Source organism: Malus domestica, chromosome 16, assembly GCF_042453785.1.
Source record: "Malus domestica chromosome 16, GDT2T_hap1".
NCBI classification, from domain to species: domain Eukaryota; kingdom Viridiplantae; phylum Streptophyta; class Magnoliopsida; order Rosales; family Rosaceae; genus Malus; species Malus domestica.
This window is the reverse complement of record NC_091676.1, coordinates 2,045,084-2,060,157: the sequence shown is the minus strand read 5'-3', so window position 1 is coordinate 2,060,157 and position 15,074 is coordinate 2,045,084. Positions and strand designations below refer to the sequence as shown.

At 37.6% G+C, this 15,074-nt stretch overlaps 3 protein-coding genes across 4 annotated transcripts; all 3 read left to right on the top strand.

The window, feature by feature from the left end:
- Positions 1 to 825: 825 nt before the first annotated feature.
- Positions 826 to 3,068, top strand: LOC103402610 (heavy metal-associated isoprenylated plant protein 37). The gene is made up of 3 exons (XM_008341350.4): positions 826 to 1,241; positions 1,413 to 1,488; positions 1,786 to 3,068. The coding sequence occupies exons 1-3, from the start codon at positions 1,203 to 1,205 to the stop codon at positions 2,838 to 2,840; spliced, it is 1,170 nt and encodes a 389-aa protein (XP_008339572.1). The 5' UTR covers positions 826 to 1,202; the 3' UTR covers positions 2,841 to 3,068.
- A 3,851-nt stretch (positions 3,069 to 6,919) lies between these two features.
- Positions 6,920 to 9,994, top strand: LOC103402611 (multicopper oxidase LPR1-like). The gene is made up of 3 exons (XM_008341351.4): positions 6,920 to 7,244; positions 7,937 to 9,391; positions 9,555 to 9,994. Exons 1-3 carry the CDS (start codon positions 7,029 to 7,031, stop codon positions 9,606 to 9,608), a joined length of 1,725 nt encoding a protein of 574 aa, XP_008339573.1. The 5' UTR covers positions 6,920 to 7,028; the 3' UTR covers positions 9,609 to 9,994.
- A 1,628-nt stretch (positions 9,995 to 11,622) lies between these two features.
- Positions 11,623 to 15,074, top strand: LOC103402612 (uncharacterized). 2 transcript variants are annotated; one of them, XM_008341353.4, is made up of 10 exons: positions 11,623 to 11,838; positions 11,922 to 12,050; positions 12,151 to 12,267; positions 12,347 to 12,475; positions 12,724 to 12,903; positions 13,519 to 13,659; positions 13,835 to 14,017; positions 14,130 to 14,201; positions 14,449 to 14,614; positions 14,766 to 15,074. In XM_008341353.4, the coding sequence occupies exons 1-9, from the start codon at positions 11,719 to 11,721 to the stop codon at positions 14,599 to 14,601; spliced, it is 1,224 nt and encodes a 407-aa protein (XP_008339575.1). In that variant the 5' UTR covers positions 11,623 to 11,718; the 3' UTR covers positions 14,602 to 14,614; positions 14,766 to 15,074. The 2 variants fall into 2 exon arrangements, with proteins under 2 accessions (XP_008339575.1, XP_008339574.1); XM_008341352.4 differs by having other exon boundaries at positions 11,624 to 11,838; positions 14,449 to 15,074.

Below are 15,074 nucleotides of genomic sequence, written 5' to 3'. Positions count from 1 at the left end.
CCTTTTTGAATAAAAATAAAAGAAAATTAATGAAAAGTATTTGAAAATTTTGAGTTTTAATTATAAAGATAAAATAAAAGGTAAAGTAAATAGTACTATAATTGATTTTTTAGTGTAAAAATATAATTTTTCGTTAAAATAAATAGTATCAAAAACTTTTCGTTAAATTTTTATAAAAATAATAGGTACATGTGACAAATGAGATATTTTAGTGTGCCTGCCTGATGCATGGTTATTTTTTCCTATAATTATTTTCAGTGATTTAAAAAAAAATCTTTGAGTACATTAATAATTTTTTACACTAAAAAAATATGAATTTGGACTAAAGCACATAATGAGTAATTTAATTTGATATTAAATTCGTCATTCATGAGATTCGAATCTAATATCTCTCACTTTCAAGGGAAGAGGAATACCACCAGACCATAGTACTAAGTGGCATTTTAAAACTACTTTTCAATGTTCTTGGTAAGATTTTTCTTTAAGTTTTCAATTACCTATATTATTAAATTTGATGTATCAAACTGTGTTCTTAGAAAGAAAGTATAGAAATTCAATCTGCCAAGTCGTCGTTCTTTTACTTTTTTTTAAACGAGGAGGATTATCTCCCTCCTCTTCACTCCCCTCCTACTTGAATGGTTACAGTTAAATCACGTTAATATCTTATATTAATTTTTTTATAAAAATAATACGATAAAAAATAATATGTGAGAGGATGAGAGAGAAGGGAATGAAAATATGAAGATAGAGAATCCTACTCATTTTTTTAATTTATTTTCTTTTCTTGTCCAGTATTTAACGTTAAATCACATCATTTGAATATTCAAACTTTTCTCTCCTTCTTCTTTTGTGTACCCTCAATGTTTTTCTCAAATAAAATATTGAGCTTCTGCCCTCTGGTGATAAGACCCATGTGCTTTTCTTTTGTTTGCTTTTGAGGAGAAATAAAAAAATAATTATATATAAATAAATTAAGAAGCATCTTTTTCTCTCTACTTCCAGTCTTCTACTAAAAGTTGCAGGAAACCCAAAAAAACAGTAAACTCACTCACTTACTTTTTATGTTTTATTTTGGTCAATACACGCCCAACCTTTTCAATTACGCTACCACTTCAAACCACGCAAGCTCCCAACACCTCAAAGAGTGAGAAGAAAGAGTGAGAAAGTGAACTTTCTTACCATCCAAACAGAGTTTTGAAGAAATGACCAAAGACGATGACTTTAAGCTCCTCAAAATCCAGGTCCTTTTCTATTAACCCACATTCTTTCCTTTCACTCTCTTATTTATTTATTTCTTACTAAATATTATTATTTTTATTCAGTCAACATGTTGGTCTTTTTCCGAAGGATCTTTGTTCTTGTTTTAGTTGTTTGGTTTTTATTTATTTATTTTTGTTGTTGCATTTTTACAGACTTGTATTCTCAAAGTGAACATTCACTGTGATGGTTGTAAGCAGAAAGTCAAGAAACTCCTTCAGAGAATTGAAGGTACTCACTTTTTGTAGTGTTCTTGTATTTTAATTGGTGACTAACTTACTACCACTTTCTCTTTCTAAAAGCATATTATTGTAAGACTTGTTTGGTTACTGAGAAAAGTAGAAAAAAGGGTAAAATTAAATAAAAAGATTTTACCATTGATGAATTTAGGAGTAATTTTTGCATAAATTTCTCACTTTTTCTTCAGGAAATGATTGAAATTTCTCACCCATTTCTGTTTAAAGTTTACCCTTATGTGCATTTCTTATTAAGTTTTCTTCCTTTTTTTGAAACCCAATTCTCCTGCAGGTGTTTACCAAGTGAAAATAGATTCTGATCAGCAGAAAGTCACAGTTTCTGGAAGTGTGGATTCTGCAACTTTGATCAAGAAACTGCTCAGAGCTGGGAAACATGCTGAGATCTGGTCCCAGAAATCTAATAACCAAAGCCAGAAGGGAAACAACAACTGCATCAAAGATGACAAGAACAACAACAACAACAAAGGGCAGAAACAGGGCATCCTCAAGAACTTCGAAGCCTTCAAAAACCAGCAAAAGTTTCCGTCTTTCAGCTCCGAGGAAGATGATGACTTCTTAGACGATGAGGAAGAAAGCGAGGAGGACAAGCTGCGATTTATCCGTGGGATGCTCAGGCAGCAGCAGCAGCAGCAAGCAAATGATGCAAACAATGCAAATGCAAAGAGAAATGCTGGAGTGATCAACGCAGCTGCTGCAGCTCCCAACAATGTGAAGATGATGAACAACATTGTTGAAAGTGTGAATCCCGGGAAGAAAGGTGGGCCCCCGAATCAGAACATGAAGGCGAATCCAGGCGGGATTGATCCGAAAACAATGGCCGCCCTGAAGCTGAACATCAATAACGGCGAAGCTAAAAGAGGAAACATGAATGACCTGAGTGCGATGATGAATTTGGCCGGTTTTCATGGAAATGCCGCTGCAAATGCTGCTGCTTTGGAGGCAAATCCCAATGTTCTTGGAGGGTTTCAGGCTCAGGCAAACCCTAATGCAGCAGGTTTCCCAGGTGGTGGATATACCACGGGGCAAATTGGTCAACAACACCCATCTTCTATCCTGATGAATCCAAATGGGTACACCCACCCATCACAGATGATGAATATGCAGGCTAGGCAAGCAGCAATGCAGCAACAGCCACAGATGATGTATCATAGGTCTCCCTTGGTTCCTCCTAGTACTGGCTACCACAATTACTATCCTAGCCCCGGCCCTACCTTTTCCCCTACAGCCGCCGCATACCCCTACGGCGGTGAGCCTAGTTACGGCAGTAATAACACTGCTGCTCACATGTTCAGTGATGAGAACACCAGCAGCTGTTCAATCATGTAATTTCATCAGCTAGGAAAAAACAAGCGTGTAGAGGTGTATGGGAGGGGAGAGTGAACTTCTCTGTTTTAATTGGTGGGGTTTTTAGGGCGACGAGTCGTTTGTTGGAGTGAATCTAATCACTTGTCTGTGTAATGTAATCTGTAGTTGTTGGGGTAATGTTTCCCCTTCTTGCTTCAGGACTGACTTTAATCCTACTATCCTAGTAAATAATCTGCATTGTTCTTGTAATTTCGACTTTGTAGTTACATTTCGTTTTCAAACAAGATGCGTACGAAAATAGGAGGCCGGGTGCAATGCTCTCCATCTCACTCAGTAGTACGAGTTTTATGCTAGATATAACAGTTGCAAGATCCCTTACATTGTTCGATGCAAGGTCTAAACAGTTAATTTTCCGGATCACATAGTGAACAAATGGCACTCTCATTGCATTTTGATCTGAATAATCCATTCTTTTGTGGAAGTGATTTACAAACATCGTTTTCTTTCTTTATATACTCTCGCTCACGTCTAGGTCGAAAAATCAAAAAAGAATAATCAGCCAGAAATAAACACGACTGTCCGAAAATCGTTTCCCTATTTCTAAGTCATCGGAGGTTGGGTTTTTAGGTTACGGTCGATTCGGAAATTGGATGAATTTTATGATGCCAATGGGGGGACAAATGTGGCATCGGATGGTGCATTTGTGGTCAGTGGGGAGGACTGAGGGGCATCATGGAATTTGCGCAGGGATAGGAACAGCTGGGTTGACAATGTCCAGTGGTATAAATTGTAAATACAGTATTTGCCACATGAACCAGATTTGCACGCGTATGTCACGTGCGTCTTACTTTTGAATTTTGATGTGTACAAAACTTGTTAACCGACAGGACCACAGGGCTTTATTTGCAATTCTCACTTGTAGCCTTGTGGGTGGTGCCCATCTGCAACTTGCGAAGGTTTGGAACGTGATCAATGTAAGTCAATACAGAAGTTAGACGTTTCGGTTTACAAGTGTTTTTAAAATAACAAAAAATATTTGTAATAAATTTTATAAAAAATGATAAAAAATGGCTACCTAACACAGATGATTATGGCTTAATTACCTAGCACCGAAGCTTTTTGAGATTAAACTTCACACATAGATGAACTTATTGAGCCTGACCCGCCCTACAAACCTAGATGGCTAAATTGTGGACGTATTTGGTCAGATTTAGTAGTGAGTCCATCGTGCAACACATTGTCTTTCTCTGTTGGCCATGGAAGCATATAAACTAAGTTGAAACGCATTATTTATTAGCTAACAACTTTGGTTGATATTGATGAGGCCTCCACCATCATATCATATAATATCATATATATACATTTTGGCACTAATAGTACTCACTGCCGTGAGTGGTAGCAGAAGTGCTTTTACACCCTGGAGGTCCACACTAGAAGAGGAAGGGCCCCTTGTTAATTTTTCCATTCAACCACTCAAGTCATACTCCCCCCCACTAAACATATATAAACTTGTGATATATTTGACGGCCAAAGAAAATAATAGAATGTAATGATGAGCAAAATATAATTATCAGCCAATCGTCAACTCGTGAGTAAGAGCCTAAGACGTCTTAGGGTCGAATTTCGTTTGTGGCGAGTTCAATAACAATTTATTCTTTCATCTTTTTATTATAAATATTTTTTTTATTAGTACATCAATATTTTTACATTAGGAGGATGAAGAGTTCGGCTAAATCACAAAATAAATAACCTAATTTGATATCGAATTTGTCAATCACGTCCAAATACGTTGTTGTATAAAAAATTAGACATAACTCATGCCTATTGTATCACGGACTGAATATCGATCTCGGATCTATATCATAATCAGTGGGGTCACAAAACCACTCTAGATGAGTTTCCAAACTAGCCTAGTTCAATCCAATGTCCACATCCCAATCCAAACCAGCCCATCAAACGTGTGCATTCCCCCATATCAATTTGGCAACCTAATGTGTCCAAACGAGGATAAAACTCGTGCAGCTGCATTCAAACTTCGCCTTATGTAAAGCTATAAGTTTTTTTTTATTTATTTATTTTAAGGAAATTAGTTGATAGTTTTGTCACGTCAATTCACTATTAAAATATCATTTGACAAAATTAAAAGGTAGCCAAGTATTATCCTAATTCTATTTATTCCTAGGAGAGAGTGGCATTGCACTATGATTATTTTCCTTTATTTGCTTTTCAATATATTTGATAAAAAATTTCACCTTTATAAAGAAATATATTAACATCCTAATTTTATTTTTCCATGAAAAAAAAAATTTAACATCCTAATCGAGATTATTTATGGGCCTCTTTGCCTTGGTCCTCATCATGATTCATCCAAAAATAACGTCATTCATTTAATTACAATATTAATTAAAGAATAAGAGCAAAGGATACAATAAATTTCTGTTCATAAGAAAAAAAAATTGTAATATAAATAAAAATATGATAAATAAAGAAATTCCTAACGCCTTTGTGAACACGTCCATGTGCTTCTTTTCTTTTCGTTATTTTTTTTTAATTTTCTGAAAACACTAAACGGAAGGCTCTCTTTATTGACAGCAATTACTTTGTTTATATATACAAGACCGTGGATTGCATTTGTGATAGAAAGAAATGAACACGAAAAGAAATCTATTGCCAAAGTTAAAACTTTTAACTCATTAATTACAGAAGTATCAGATTCAACAATTGAATTACGGAAAAATATTGAGCCATGACATGGTGAGTTAAAACTCCATTGGTAGCTAATCTAACATAATATATCGTTTGACAAAAAAGAAAAAAACAATTGAATTACGTGACAATATTTGATTTGTTTAATCTTGGTATTTACTTTATATTTTTATTTATTACTATTATGCAAAGTGTTGACACATTTTTGGTGAATAGATTTGGAAATAAATCTGGTGATTAACAAATAACAAAGTCCATAAAAAGAAATATGTTTATATTTATATATTATTTTTACTTGCCGTACAACCTCAATATACAAGAAATATTCTCAGACAATCAAGTACTATCCCAAAGCCAAAATGGCGACCAAAAGAGGAGGAGGGAAGAACAAACCCAGCAACCTCAAAACTCATTTACAGGTAAACCGTCACGAGATAAAACCATCACCAAAGAGGGAGGAGGCATTGCTGCCCATCGATATGAGCTCACGCTCAAATTGGCACAGAATGCAGAATCCAAAGGGGAAGAAGGGACCTACAGGAAATGCTGCGTATTTTTTAAGATAAACTAATAAAAATGGCTTGAAAACTTTGAGTTTTAATGATAAAAACAAAATAAATGGTAAAGTGATTAGTACCAAGATTGACTTTTTTAATGTAAAAATGTGGTTTTTCGTTAAAGTGAACAGTACCGAAAACTTTTTGTTAAAGTTCCCTATTTTTTGTAGAGTGATGTTAGATAGATTATCTACCTAAATTATTTTATATACAATGTGATTTGTCAGTTAATGATTTAATTTCTTTATTAAATTATTACAGAAAAACTTTGTATCTAGATCTACCAAAATATGGTTTAAAAAGATAATTTCTCTGTCACTGAGTATTATGATCTAATGATATTATTCTTTATTTGTAAGTGAGAGATTTTAGATTTGATTCTCACCAAAGGCAGATTTGAACCACATTATTGCTAGCTCATTGTGAGGTTAAACACACACACTTCCTTTTAGTGCAAATAATATCGTTTTTAAATAAAAATAATAATTTCCCTAACATTTTCCGTTCTGTATAACATTTTAACAATTTTTTTCTTCTTCCTTTAACATCGTATCCCAACAGACCAAATTAACCGAAGAAAAATAATTAACACGCACCTTATTTAATTTTGATCATTGATTTTATTTGATTTATTTAATATAATGGCCAAAAATCAAGAAAAACACGTGAGAAACAAAAAATAGTATGTGAAAATCATGTCCCTTAGCCAAATACTTTCCTTTTTTCTTCTTTTTTTCCATTATATTCCGAGTCCGACGAATCCAACACATCCAAACAAGAAAACGCTGTCCAGCCTTTTTGCCTTTAAAACAACAGACTCTGTCTGTCAACTCTCAACCTCCTCCTTTCCGCAAAACACCTACTCAGATAAATCACTTTTCCAATAAGCACTTATCTCTCTCTCTCTCTCTCTCCTCCATGCAACCGAGCTAAGACAGAGAGAGAGATGGTTAGTGCTCATCAGAGAGTTTTGGTGTTATTAATATCTTTTATCGGGGTGCTTTTGGAGACTTCAAGGGCGGCAGAGCAGCTTGTAAATCTGACCAGGCTGCACATGTTTGTGGATGAACTTCCCGATATGCCTCTACTCAAAGGCTTTGATGTTGTAGATGGTGTTCCCAAACCCAAGTCATTAAAAATTGGCATGTACATGAAAAAATGGGTAAGCAACTTAGCCATCATCCAATTCGCATTTTTTTTTCTAACTGTGTAATGTTAGTGAAACTGACTATTTAGATCAAATTTTGTAAACTGTATGACGTAATTGTTGATAATTAGATTTTTACATATATGTTGATTAACGCGTTTATTTTAGATTGATGATGAATTGCAAAGGTCTAAATTTTAGGTAGTTAGGTAGACTAAATTTCATATCTATTTTGCAAACTATCACTAATTAAAAATAAACACGTTAATTAACACATAAGTAATAATCCAATTATCATAGCTAAGGTCGGATCAAGTAATAATTTAATATGCACAGAAGGTCACAGAAGGTGGAACCAGATCCCCTCCTGAGCAAATCACACAGACAGTTAAAATTTAATCCAACAACTGCAATTATTATAACTTTTAAAAATGTATTTGTAGTTTTTAGATCAAATTTAAAAAATTATGATCCTTTGCTCTGACTTCCTAAGGTCAGGAGGGGATCCGGTTCAACAGAAGGTCACCAACCCAATTCCATATTCACAGTTGTAAAGCTGCTTCCCGTAATTTAATTATTAGTGAGCTCGTTTAGACCGCGACATAAATTCCGATGTCGTTATTTTGGTCTTTTCCCCATTTTTTATCCATTTTTAGCCCCTTTGTTTGTCAGTGTAATCTTTTTATATTATTTTATTTTCTTTGCAGAGATTCCACAGAGACCTTCCGGCGACGCCAGTGTTCGCCTACGGTACACGTAAGCGCACAGCAACAGTGCCTGGTCCTACAATCGAAGCCCTCCAAGGAATCGATACTTTCGTGACGTGGCGTAATTACCTCCCCTCCAAACACATTCTGCCTTGGGATCCCACCATTCCAACGGCCCTACCCGCTACCAACAAGGGCGTTCCTACTGTGGTGCACCTCCACGGCGGCATCCATGAACCCGCAAGCGATGGTAGCGCAGAAGCATGGTTCACCGCCAAATTCAAAGCCCGTGGGCCCTCTTGGCCGAAGCGAAGATATCGCTACCGCAACCAGCAACAACCCGGGAACCTGTGGTACCATGATCACGCCATGGGCTTGACCAGAGTCAACCTCCTCGCTGGCTTGATTGGGGCCTACATTGTCCGTCAGCCGGAAGTCGAAGACCCGCTTCGACTCCCAAGCGGCGAATTTGATCGAACGCTAGTGGTGTTTGATCGTAGCTTTCGCACCGACGGTTCGATATACATGAACTCGACCGGAAACAATCCCTCCATACACCCGCAGTGGCAGCCGGAATATTTTGGTGACGCCATTATTGTGAATGGGAAGGCATGGCCGCAGTTGAAGGTACGACGTCGTAAATACAGGTTCCGAATTATCAACGCTAGCAATGCGAGGTTCTTCAGATTCTTCTTCGCCAACGGTTTGAGATTCATCCACGTGGGGGCTGATTCGGCGTACCTTGGGAAACCGGTGGGGACCAAGGACATTTTGCTGGCGCCTTCTGAGATCGCTGACGTGGTGGTTGACTTTTCGAAGTCCAAGAATGCCAACGCTATCCTAGCCAATGATGCACCGTATCCTTACCCGTCGGGTGATCCCGTTAACACTGCTAACAGTAAGGTCATGCAGTTTGTGATTGTTGACCATTCAGAGCTGGACACGTCGCACGTTCCAGCGAGGTTAATTCAGTACCCCGTTCCTGATTTATTGAGTGCATCGCGCACACGATACATCGCAATGTATGAGTACACGAGTGACGCTGATGAGCCGACACATCTTTATTTGAACGGGAAATCTTATGAGGCACCGGCAACGGAGATCGCGAAAGCGGGGACCGGTGAGGTGTGGAACGTGATCAATCTGACGGAGGACAACCATCCGTTACACATTCACTTGGGACTGTTCGTTGCATTGGAGCAGAGGGAGTTGGTGAATGTAGAGAAGTTTAAAGATTGCATGAATAAATTAAACGACGCCGTCAAGTGCCAAATAAGCAAATATGCCGTTGGCAAGAGAGTAGAGGTGCCAGCTCACGAGAAAGGTTGGAAGAATGTGTTTAAGATGAGACCCGGTACTGTGACAAAGATATTTTTGAGATTTGCTTACATACACTCGAATGCATCGTATGAGTTTGATCCTACTGCGAAGCCTGGTTACGTGTACCATTGCCATGTAAGTATGGTTCTCTAAAATTTTGTTTCACTTACACTATGTGTGTTTTTATTTTATTTTCGTGTCAGCGATATATTTTGAACTACCTCTAATATGGTGAAAAATTGTTAATATTCATAGGGTTTGACATGTAATGTTAATTTTTTGTTCTATTTTTGTGCAGATCTTGGATCATGAGGACAATGCCATGATGAGACCATTGAAAATTGTCCATTGAGAAGATCGACTGGATACGAGAGACTCCCGGATACAAAGTGATATATAATCGTTTACACAACAAAATCTCTCCACCAAGATTCATAGACACAACTTTGAGTAATAAGGAACTCCCGCGGCAAGGCAATGTGGTATTTTTGTCACAAATATTGATTGTTACAGCTTAAGATAGTAAAAGAGTGCGGAAATCATTTTCATTACTGTTATTTTTCTACCTTAGCACACTCTTTAAAATGAACAGAAGCTGTATTTTGTAGGAACTTTGGGCTATCGCGAGGGGTTTTTTTTTTTTTTTTTTTATTTTTTTGTAACTTTGGGCTGTTGGCCCATTGCACCAAGAAAAAAATGGATGCAATCAATAAAAACAATTTGCAATGCTTCTTGATATAGATTTTTTCCTTTTTTGGATCTTTGAGGAACTTTTAATTTGGTGAGTCTGAATTTTTTTTCAAATGTGTAAACTTGTTGTACCCTACAAATTTTTCATCATAAATTTGCCGATTTGGAGTAAATGCTTCATAAATGAAAGTAGAGGAAGATATAACATAAGTTCGAGTTCATTTGCTGGTGATCTAAATCACTTTAGCACTAGATAGCGTTTTTTACTGTAATAGCGAAAACTAATTATTCTATAGAAAATTAATTTTGAAAAGATGTCGCTTTTAAAAAAACAATTTTGATTTAGGAAATTTACTTTAAAAGACGAGAGTCGACGGATAAAATTGGAAGTAGACCTGGCATTTTGGACCCGACCTAACCCGTTAATATTAGTATTTGGGTGAATGCTTAACAGGTGAACCCGTTAAATAACGGGTCACTTTGGGTCAACCCGTTAGACCCGTTAGTTAAGGATGTTTTTGTAATTTCAATAAGGTCTTAACAACAAAAAGTAAACTCTATGCAAAAAAAATAAGGGTAAATTGCCAAAATGGTCCCTGAGATTCCAAATCAATAAAAGTGGTCCCTGAGATTGTCCATCATCCATCATTTTGGTCATTCCGTTAAAAATTCTGTTAAGTGTCCCGAAGCTCTTGACCGGAAGTTTGTGCAATTTTCAAAGCTTCGTAACTCAATCATTTCATAACCAAATTCGACCCATAATATATCAAAATGAAGATAGAAAAGTGTAGAATAAGATTATACCTATTTCAAAGCCCAATGGTTGCGGAGGTGGCTGGAAAATAGCCTCAAAGTTGACTGGTCCGAGTGAAAATTTGAAAACTTCCCGAAAACCGGGTAAACTTTAAACATTCATAACTTCTTCAATACCCAACGAAATCAAGTGATTCAAAAACGAAAATCATACTTCTCAACGAGATGAAGAGAATGATATCTTTTGTAATGGCTAACTCGCCGTGGTTTTGCCGGAAAATGGCTCAAAAGTGGCTAACTCGAGACTAATACAGCAATTTTCAAGTTGTTTTTTGGCCAAATCACGACAAGTTAGCCATTAAAAGAGGTACCATTCTCTTTGTCTCGTCGAGAAGTATGATTTTCGTTTTTGAATCACTTGATTTTGTTGAGCATTGAGGAAGTTATGATCGTTTAAAGTTTATCCAGTTTCCGGCGAGTTTTCAAGTTTTCACTATGACCAGTCAACTTTGAGGCTATTTTTTGGCAATCTTTGGCAACCATTGAGCTTCGAAATAGGTATAATCGTATTTTACACATTCCTATCTTCATTTTGATATATTATGGGTCGAATTTGGTTAAGAAACGATTGAGTTACGAAGCTTTGAAAATTGTCCAAACTTCTTGCCAAAAGCTCTGGGACACTTAACAAAGTTTTTAATGGAATGATCAAAATGATGGATGGTGAACAATCTCAGAGACCACTTTTATTGATTTGGAATCTCAGGAACCAAACTGATGAGTTATGCAAATCTCAGAAACCATTTTGCGATTTACCAAAAAAAATAAAAATAATAATAATTGTTAACGGGTGATCCATTAGCTTAACGGATCGAATTCGGATGATTAGTTAACTTAACGGGTCGGATTGAACCCGATCCAAACCCGAACCGTTTACTGGTCCAATCACGGCCAGTCAGGAACAGCGTGAAATGGGATAACAGGGCTGCCTCCGAGTTCCGTCGACGGGGGGAAACGAGATGACAGTAATTCTGAGCCGTCCGTTCCTCTCCTTGCCCGTCCAAAACCGACGCTTCAACAAATCCCGACCGTCCGCTTCACCAAGCATCTCATGCTTCAATTCCCGGCACTCCTTCAAGGTCAGTTAATTACCACCAAACACTCCTCCCATTTATTTGAATTAAAACTAAAATTGTTGCTCTGTTTGGATACGGTGATTAAGAGAGACTACACGAGCGTAATGATAGTCCCCACCGGGATTGGAGCCGCCATCGGCGGATACGCCGGCGACGCCCTGCCCGTCGCCCGCACTCTCTCCTCCGTCGTCGATTGCCTCATCGCTCACCCCAACGTACGTATTTTAAACTTTCAATTCAGCGTTTTGAAGTCCCTAATTTGGCAGTCTGCGAGTCTGCCACTGTTACGTTGACTAACGTTGACCGTCGGGGCAGGTGCTGAATGCGGCGATGCTCTACTGGCCAATGCCGAATGCATTGTACGTCGAAGGCTATGCCCTTGACCGCTTTGCTGAAGGCCTATGGGGCCTCATGCCTGTTCACCAAAACAAGGTAATTTCGGAAATTGAAATTTAATTTTCTCGACACATTTTATAGGTTTATTTTACATAGTGTTTGATTTGTGAAGCAGGTGGGTTTGGTTCTTGATTGTGGCATCGAGGAGGAGCTTCGTGTTCGCCATTTGCAAGTGGCGGATGCTGCGAGGGCTTCCCTTGGCTTGCCTGTTGTTGAATATGTTGTCACTGACACTCCATTGCAGGTACTAATTTAGCTGTTGAAACTTGGATTTGATTTTGTATTGCGTTTATCTGGTTATTAGGTTTTTGATCGTTAATTGCACATTATGTATGCCTTTCAAGTTTCAATCTCATTCGAAGAAAGCGCTTGAAAACTCGGCAATTGAAAAGAGATTTGGTTGTTACCAGCTTCACTTTTCTTTGCTGCCAAGCATGTGTTTTCATCTCAATAATTGTGACTGCACGAGATTGAATGGGACAAGTTTTACAGGTAGAGAAGTGGGTTGATCCAAAAACTGGGCAATCAACAGGGAGGATTAAGCACCCTGATTCACTATTGAGGGCTGTGCAGGCTTTAGTTAAACGCTCGCAAGTAAATGCTGTTGCAGTTGTTGGACGCTTCCCTGACGATGATGATGTTCAAGACACAGACGATTATCGACAAGGGATGGTACGTTAAATTTTAACAACAATATAATGCATGTTCTGTATTTTTACGTGTAAACTTTCCTGAATTGTTGAACTCTCGACTACAATTTTATTATGCAATAAGTTGAAGCGAGCCAATTGCTTATTACACTTGGTTTACTTAATTTTGTTACAATGAGTCCGTTGAACATGACCCTGAACAATAAGTTTCCAAATTTCATTTTTGGGTAGTGGTCCGGTTTTATATAACATTGAAAATAGGGAAGATGCCGACGCTGCTAATATTTTTTCTCCTTCTCCCTCCCATTTCACCCTTCTATACTAACGTGCAATTCAGGATACAAGTGTAATAATAGGAATTGAAACTACTTAGACGCATCATGTGTTGTACAGGCATCGCTCTCTAGTATTTGTGGTTATCACATAGCCACGCACAACCATAAACATCAATTTACAGTTCAAAACTAATCAGGACCATGATTAATATAGGGAATGAGGTGATATTAATGATTACATACGAACGTTTTGGTTTGTTTGATATTACACTCTACTTCAGACATTACCTTCAGCAGCAAGACTGAAGGCATACTGTTTATTTGTATAATGTCCACATCTCATTTCACTTTGTACCTTACAGGGAATTGATCTATTGGCAGGGGTTGAGGCAGTTATAAGCCATCTAGTGGTGAAGGAGTTCCAAATTCCTTGTGCACATGCTCCTGCTTTATCACCCCTTCCCATGACCCCATCTCTATGCCCAAAATCAGCTGCTGAGGAGGTCAGTAAATTTTTGCATAACTCAAAGTCTCGATGGCCGGTCTATGAGCGTTAGGAGATAATACTCGTATGGAACATTGGAACATTGGAAAAAAAGAGTAGAAATGATAGAATATGATATCGGTGCTCTTCTGGAAGGTGATTTCTTTGTTCTCTCTTTGTCTATGTGCAAACAGTTGGGGTACACATTCTTGCCATGTGTGCTTGCTGGGCTTAGTAATGCACCACAGTACTTGGTAAAGAACTCTGAGTCGGAGAATGGTTGCATACTTGCTAGTGATGTTGATAGCGTCATCCTTCCTATAGATGCTTTTGGAGGACATGGCGCTCTTGCTTTTGCACGAAGCAAAAGAAACAAGGTATAATCTTGGAAACTGAGGATGTTTTGCCTTTTGCACGTATCAAAAGCAGATTTGACTGATATCATATGGTTACTTTTTCCCTGTGATACTAATTCTAATTTGATTACAGCCACTTATAATTGCTGTGGAGGAAAATGTAACAGTCCTTGATGATACACCAGATAAATTTGGGATTGAAGCGGTATGTATCCAAATGTGCAATCAAATGTGTGCACATCCCGTCTTCTCATTTTTCCCCCTTTGGTTGTTGGGACTTGGGAGTAACTTCTGGGATGGAAGAATTTCCATGTCTCTTGTTCTAATTTATGGTGTAGTGATCTGTAGATATCATTATTCATTTGTTCTGAACATACGTACCCAGTAGGAAAATGGCCTTGCTTCAACTCATGGGCTTTATGTTTCTGAGCTAAATGGAACTTTTCCTGCAGGTCAATGTCTCAAACTATTGGGAAGCAATTGGTGTCATTGCAGCACACAAGGCTGGAGTAAATCCGCATTCTCTACGAAGAAATAGGATTAAGAATCTTCAACAAACTTCTCTGTCGCCTGCCAATGGTTATGCCATTAAAATGCCACAGTAATCGGCTGATTAAAGTAGTTACATTTCCCTTTCCAACTAATTTTTTAGGCTTTAACCATTCAAAATTTGAAATATCATCGTTCAACACTTGAGAATTTTATCACGTTGGATTAATGGTTGAAGATTCAACCTGCTGTTCTCGTAAAGATGTTGATGATTTTTCAGTAGGTGGAACGGATGCAGCTTGGTGGCTTGTTGAATCCCCTATTGACTTTTAACCAGGTGAATCATCTGGTCACGAATTAAGCGCCTTTCGACGTGGATAGGCAGCACCGAATACCAATTCGTCAACCTAAATGTTGATGGAACGTGAAACTACAAGTCAATGGTTGTCTCGCATTTGTTTCGGTACGTTTTAGATCTTGATCAGAAGTAAATTAAATCAACTGGTGGTGAACAAATTTTGTACTGAATTTTGATGTGAATGCTGATATCCATATACATATATAGATATATCTGTTTGTTGTATACAAA